This window comes from Carlito syrichta, unplaced genomic scaffold, assembly GCF_000164805.1.
Source record: "Carlito syrichta isolate Samal-C Ts95f unplaced genomic scaffold, Tarsius_syrichta-2.0.1 Scaffold101946, whole genome shotgun sequence".
Taxonomy (NCBI): Eukaryota; Metazoa; Chordata; class Mammalia; order Primates; family Tarsiidae; genus Carlito; species Carlito syrichta.
The window spans coordinates 72,017-78,538 of NW_007046042.1; the positions used below are offsets into that span (position 1 = coordinate 72,017).

The 6,522-nt window shown below is 61.0% G+C and overlaps 2 protein-coding genes across 5 annotated transcripts in view; one reads left to right on the forward strand and one right to left on the reverse strand.

Moving 5' to 3' along the window:
• CFL1 (cofilin 1) overlaps positions 1-3,367 on the reverse strand; it is a 6,191-nt gene extending 2,824 nt beyond the window's left edge. Inside the window, exon 1 of one of the 4 annotated variants that reach the window (XM_021715674.1) lies at positions 38-259. In XM_021715674.1, coding sequence (XP_021571349.1) covers positions 38-40 — 3 coding nt within the window. In that variant the 5' untranslated portion in view covers positions 41-259. Of the gene's footprint in view, positions 1-37; positions 261-3,178 lie in introns of those variants that run through there. The other 3 variants (XM_021715664.1, XM_008064727.1, XM_021715668.1) reach the window with 3 other exon arrangements.
• Positions 2,298-6,522, forward strand: part of MUS81 (MUS81 structure-specific endonuclease subunit) — a 6,562-nt gene continuing 2,337 nt past the window's right edge. Inside the window, exons 1-10 of the mRNA XM_008064739.1 lie at positions 2,298-2,757; positions 2,835-2,964; positions 3,158-3,243; positions 3,739-3,837; positions 4,442-4,510; positions 4,664-4,749; positions 5,285-5,425; positions 5,611-5,706; positions 5,802-5,923; positions 6,010-6,107. Coding sequence (XP_008062930.1) covers positions 2,623-2,757; positions 2,835-2,964; positions 3,158-3,243; positions 3,739-3,837; positions 4,442-4,510; positions 4,664-4,749; positions 5,285-5,425; positions 5,611-5,706; positions 5,802-5,923; positions 6,010-6,107 — 1,062 coding nt within the window. The 5' untranslated portion in view covers positions 2,298-2,622. The remainder of the gene's footprint in view (positions 2,758-2,834; positions 2,965-3,157; positions 3,244-3,738; positions 3,838-4,441; positions 4,511-4,663; positions 4,750-5,284; positions 5,426-5,610; positions 5,707-5,801; positions 5,924-6,009; positions 6,108-6,522) is intronic.

The window sequence follows — 6,522 nt, forward strand, 5'->3', positions numbered from 1 at the left end:
AGCCGCCTCCCCTTGGGCGCCGTGGCCTGCCGCTCACCATGTTTCCGGAAGCGAGGAGGAGAGATGGCGAGGAGAGCCAGAGAACAGGACGGCGCCGCCGCTGCTGCCGGGACCCGACTGAACGCGGCCTCTCCCGGCCCCTTCCGTTTAGTAGGAGCCGCACAATGAGGGGCGGGGCGGGCTTCCGGCGCCCGCTCCGCTGGCCGACGGGATATGGAGTCCGAGGGGTCTGCGCCGTCGGCGGGCTCTCAGGGGCACGGCGTCTCGACGGCTGGTCGCGCAGCTCCGCGTTGCATGCCGGGAAGTGTAGGCCGAGGCCACCGGGGCGGGGCCGCCGCACGGAGCACGAGCCCATTGGTCGGATTTCCCAGGGCCCGCTCTCCGCCTGAGCCATAGGCCCCGGAGCTGGGCGAAATGACCCGAAAGCGATCCCCGACTGACAGGCTCTTTATCCCAGGGCGAAACGGTTTTCCTAAGGCCTGTCTGGTATTTTCTAGATCCCTGGGTCTGCAATTTTTGAGCGGGGTTAGGATTTTGCGTTTCTGGAGCGAAGCAACTGCTCACTGGCCTGGAATTCTAAAGCGAGGAGAATCGGAAGTATAAATCCGTCTTCAAGTCAATAAACATTGAGTACTCTCCCTGTGCAAAGCCACTCTTTTCTCCTGAAAAAAGGCCATGCAACGTCAGTGAAACAAGTGTTCCTATAAGGCACGCGAAAGGCTGCTAGGGAATTTTTGGAAGGAGAGCTTTGTTCTTGTTGAAAGATGTCTGGCAAATTCATGAAGCAATAAAGGGAATGGGCCACCGGGGCTTGTGCATTCAATCCAAGGCTTGCTTATATGCCTCTTACCAGGCAGTGAGAAGCGGAAATGGATATAAACCTAGACTTTAACCTAGTTCACGAGTTGATAGCCCGGCATGTGGTTATTCTAACACCCCCCGAAATTGAGACATAAGCTTTTTGAGAGCATAAGCCTTAAAAAAAAGATACGGGTGAGGGACCCCGGGATGACTTTGTCGCCCAAGAACAATGACCATAGCCTCATTTTCTGCAGGAAGAGAATACAGGGTCGCAGACAAGTCAGAGGCAAAACCAGAAACGGATCTGAGGACCCCAAACCCATAAGCGGAATAAGGGGTGTAAACTGAGAGCGGTGCACGGGAGTAGGGTACCTCGCAGAGCATGCCGGGGGTTGTAGTCGGGGACCTCCCACCGCACCGCCCACCAGCCGAGCTCCTGGGCGCTCCAGGTGGAGGCTACAGCTTGACCTCCGCCTCCCCGCAAGCGCCCCGGCACGAAGAGGAGGCTAGCTCCACCTCTTTCGAGCCTTAGAGTATCCAAGAGCAACGAGGAGGGGGAAGGGGGCTTCGCAGTTACCCTGGAGACGCGCTCCTACCCGCCCCCAACTGCGGGATGCCCTAGATGTCCATATTAGGACAAGAGACTAGAGAGGGCGGGGCCAGCCCGAACGCTGGCTTCAGGCTCCTTATAAGGATGCGTCGGGCGGGCGGCGGGAGTCAGTTGCGGGCCAGGGCTGCAGCACCATAGCCTGGGCGGAGTCTTGGGGGGCGGGCATGCAGCTCGGGCGCCCGCCTCTCCCTCCTCATAGGCTTGCACTTCGCGACTTCCGTTATAACAACTAGAGGCCTGGGACTGTGCCAACTCCCGTGCCCAACTCAGCTATACGCCTCTCCACTTGGGGCCCTTATGCAGGGTTTTCGTCTTCAGCCATCTCTTACGTGCAGCTAGCCACAAAAACGACGAAGTGTCCTCCCCTTCTACCTCTGCCTGGGCTTCTTACACTCAGCTTGCTCCCCTGGCCTTTGCACCTGCCAGGATGCCCAGCGCCTCTTCCAGCCCTCCTTCTACTTGGCCTCTGCCCCCTCCCCCAGTCCTACTTGGGCCTTCTCTGCCCGTTCCCAGCTTCGCCTCCTCACGCATACTACGCTCAGGATCACCATTTCTTCCGAGGGTCCTTCGGCTCCCGCTTTGCCTTTGTGTCTTCATCCCCTGCACCTCTTCCTGGGGGTCCCTCCCACAGATATTATTGCACTCGCTTGCCCTCCAGCCCCCGCCTCTCCTGCATCCTTCTCAAGCCCAGGCTCGATGGTCTCCAGCCGCCCCTGCCAGGACGAGGCTGAAACTGACAGTCTTAGAGACCTCAGAGCAGCCGAAGCGCAGGTTACTCCGCTAAGCGCCGCTCCAGCCATTCCTCCCAGCCACAGGGGGCGCTGTCCGTCATCCCCTCACCTGCACAGAGATGACTCCGCTCTCGAATCTGGAGGGAGAGGAAGGGGCGGGCCGCGGCTCGGGGATGTGGGTGGGGCGCGGCCCCCAGGCTGGTCCCGGCCGGAGGGGGCGGGGGCCGAGACGCAAGATCGGTAGAGATGGCGCTCAGCTCTAACCACTTAGAGTAGCGCAGGGGCGGGGAGGGCGGCGGGAGGCTATCGCCTGGTTAGTGTCCCGTGCGGTCACGTGATCGGAGAGGTTCCGCCCTCCCCCTCCCTCCCGCTCCCTGCCTCTCCCCCCCCACCCGAGCCAGGTGTTCGAATCCCGACCCCTAAACGAGCGGCGTCCAAGTCCCGCGAGCGTGGGGCGCCGGGGGACCCGCCCCGGGGCTCATGGCGGCGCCGATCCGCTTGGGCCGGAAGCGCCCGCTGCCGGTTTGCCCCAACCCGCTCTTCGTGCGCTGGCTGACCGAGTGGCGGGACGAGGCGGCCAGCAGGGGGCGCCGCACGCGCTTCGTGTTTCAGAAGGTGGGTCCCGGCCGGGTCCGACGGGCACCGGCGCCGATCGAGCCTGCCCTGACCCGGCGCCTTCCCGCCCCCGCCAGGCGCTGCGCTCCCTCCGGCGGTACCCGCTGCCTCTGCGCAACGGGAAGGAAGCGAAGATCCTGCAGCACTTTGGAGACGGGCTCTGCCGGATGCTGGACGAACGGCTGCAGCGGCACCGGGCGTCTGCGGGTGAGCACCTGCCTCCCCGGGTGCGGCCTCCGGGCCCACCTGGGAAACCCTGGCTTCAGGCCCCCCACTCTTGTCCCCGCTGCTGGCGGCCGGCGGTCCCGAGCCTACTCCGAGAAGGAACGGGCTGCATGCCAGGCCCTCAGAGCTGCTGGGTTCGGCGGGGTGCGGAGCTGACGCTTATCTGCTCCCGCAGGGGACCATGCCCCGGGCTCACCCTCTGGAGAGAAGAGTCCTGCCCAGGAGGGGCCACCTGCCGAAGTCCAGGACCCTTCCGGGCCAGTGAGGAAGGGACAAGGGGAGCGTTGGGCAAAGTGGGAGTGCCCGCAGCGGGGTTTCCTGGCTTGGGAGATAGGCCTGGGTCCAAGTCTCACCGTGATGCCTGGCCTTGGGCGAATGACTTATCTGGGAACATTGATAACAGCTGGGGAGAGAATCTCACAAGCTATTTAGGAAGCGCAGCCCAGTGCGTTGCTGGGTGGTTGTTTTTAGTTTTCTTGTCTAATCACACTGTCCTGCAGTGGATAGTAGAACTGAGCCCCGGCGGGGCAGATACCCCCAACTCTTGCCCTGCAACTATCCACTCTCAACCCAGGTCCACGGGGGGGTGGGGGTGGGGGTCATCCCATCACCTGGCTCATTTTACAGATGCAGAAACTGAGAGGCACCTGAGTGGCTTCCCCAGGGCTGTGCAGTCTGCTGAAACCTCAGCCTTGCTGGGAATTTACTCGAAGATGACTGGCTGGCTTTCATTCAGTGCTCCTCTCTACCTTTCAGGTGCTGGTCCAGCCCACAGCGGGAGGCTCTGGCAGCTACTGGCCGGCTCGGCATTCAGGAGCCCGAGCGATACTGCTGCTGTTCTACCGTGAGCACCTGGTGAGGGCCAGTCTACACTGGGACTCGGGAACTGAGGCTGTGGAGAGGCAGGTTCCTGGAGGAACCTGGCCTGGGCAAGGCAGGCAAAGATTATCTCAGGCAGGGTGTGGTGGCTTATGTCTGTAATCCCAACACTTTGGAAGGCTGAGGCGGGAGGATTGCTTGAACCCAGGAGTTGGAGACCAGCCTGGGTAGCCAGACCTTGTCTTTACAATAAAATCAAAAATTTAGCTGGGTGTGGTGGCGTGCACCTGTAGTCCCAGCTACTCAAGAGACTGAGGCAGTGAGATCGCCTGGTCCCAGGAGGTCAAGGCTGCAGTGAGCCATGATTGTGCTACACTGCATTTCAACCTGGACAACAGAGTGAGACCATGACTCAAAAAAAAAAAAAAACAAAACTGGCCGGGCTCTGTGGCTCAGCTTGTAATCCCAGCACTTTGGGAGGCCGAAGTGAGTGGATTCCCTGAGCCCACGGGTTTGAGACCAGCCCAGGCAACTCGGTGGGACCTCATCTCTATAGTTAAAAGCAAAAAACAAAACCTTTTCCTGGTAGGGCAAGGAGGGGCCCGAACACTGAACCTACCCTGTTTCTTCTTGGTTTTAGAATCCTAATGGCCACAACTTCTTCACCAGAGAGGAACTGCTCCAGAGGTGTGCTCAGAAGGCCCCCAGGGTTAGCACAGTGGAGCCCACCAGAGACTACCCTTTCTGGCAGCGAACTGTGGTGTGGGTCCTGGCCTGTGTGTGGCCTGTGGCTGGGAGCATAGGGAATGAGGGCTTGTGGTAGCACTAGAAGCTCTCTGAGGGTCTCCTCCCTTGTTGACAGGTAGCCCCTGGGAGTGCTCGACCCTGGCCAGCCCTCCGCTCCCTCCTCCACAGGAACTTAGTCCTCAGGACACACCAGCCAGCCAGGTAGGGCCAATGGCAAGGGGTTCAGAAGGCAGGAATGGGGCAGCGTGCATGACATTCCTAGCAGGGCCCTGCAGTCTCCCAGCAGTCCCCAAACCTGATGCCACTGAGGTTGGAGAAGGAGGGTCTTCCCTCAGGAGGCCACACTGTACCAGAAGGATGTGAGAGATGGGGTGGGGGTGGGGTTGCCATGGTTACTGGGGGAGCAGAAAGCCTTTGGAGGAGATGGCATTGGACACATTTTAGGACTTGGCAGGTAGAGATGCAGGAAAGGTATTCCAGTGGGGAGGAAAGAGCGTGAGTGAAGCCAGAAGGAGGCAAAACTTGTCTGAGACACACACGCAGCAGACCTGAGAAATGGCGCTGGGCAGGTCCCCAGGAAGCTGATTTGAGGGCCAAGAGGGTGGGGAGGAGAGGGGAGCCACTGGGTTCGCCAGTGCAGAGTTGTCAAAGGGGAGGCAAGGCCAGCCTAGCAGGGGGCAGCAGGATGTGACTGAGGGTGCGACTGAGGAAGATGTTTGTCCCCTTCACCCCCCAGGTACTCACTGACCCCGCAGGGTCTGGAGCTGGCCCAGAAGTTGGCCGAGTCAGAAGGCCTGAGCTCGCTGGATATGGGCACCGGGCCCAATGAGCCTCCCGGGGAGGAGCCAGCTGTGCCAGGAGCAGCTTCAGCTGAGCTGTGAGGAGGAGGGAGGATGGGGGAGGACGGCAGGAGGGGGCTGGGAAGTGAAGCCAACACCCCACCCCATCTCCATCAGCTGAGTTGGGGCTGCCACCCATTCTGTGGGTTGCAGGGGGCAAGGAGGTGGGGACACTGTCCTGGCACTGGGGGTTTCGGCCTCTCACATACCACCCCCCCCTTAGTGGCGCCAGTGAAGGGGGCGTCCAGCAGCCAACGTTGGAACTGCAGCCTGGAGAGTTCAAGGTGCTGTTGTGTGTGGACATCGGCGAGACCAGAGGGTGAGTGAGATGGGGGAAGGGGAAAGACGATCAGAGGATGCTGTGGGCTGGGTACTAGCCTGCCCTGACCCAAGCCTCCCTCTCTGCAACTCCAGGGCGGGGCATAGGCCAGAGCTGCTCCGAGAGCTACAGCGGCTGTGTGTGACCCACACGGTGCGCAAGCTGCATGTTGGGGACTTCGTGTGGGTGGCACAGGAGACCAGGCCCAGAGACCCAGGTACAGAGCCAGAGGTGGGCAGGCGTCAGGGGTGGGGCCTGGTGGGTGGGGAATGCAGCCAGCAGGACCCTCTGGCTTCTCGGCAGGGAGGCCTGTGGAGCTGGTCCTGGACCACATTGTGGAGCGCAAGCGGCTGGACGATCTGTGTAGCAGCATCATTGATGGCCGCTTCCGGGAGCAGAAGGTGACTCCACTGACCTTGCCTTGCTTCTCCCTACCTGCCCACTCTAAGGTCTCTTTCTGAGTCCAGCACTTGTGGTGGCCTCCTCGAGGCGGAGTCCCCGTGGACTCCAGCCACACGCCCACTGCAGCCGCTCCAGGGTGTCCCAGGATTGGACCCCCTCATGTCCATCTGGGCACATAGTAGGAACGCAGGGCATCTGGGTTGCCCTTAGGAGCTCTTTAAAGACCACCTGGTAGCCGGGCTCGGTGGCTCAGCCTGTAATCCCGCTCCTTTGGGAGGCTGAGGTGAGTGGATTGCCTGAGCCCGCGGGTTTGAGACCCACCTGGGCAGCGGGACCTCATCTCTACAATAAATGAAAAAATCAGCCAGGCGTGGTAGCACATGCCTGTAATTCCGGCTACTTGGAAGGCTGAGG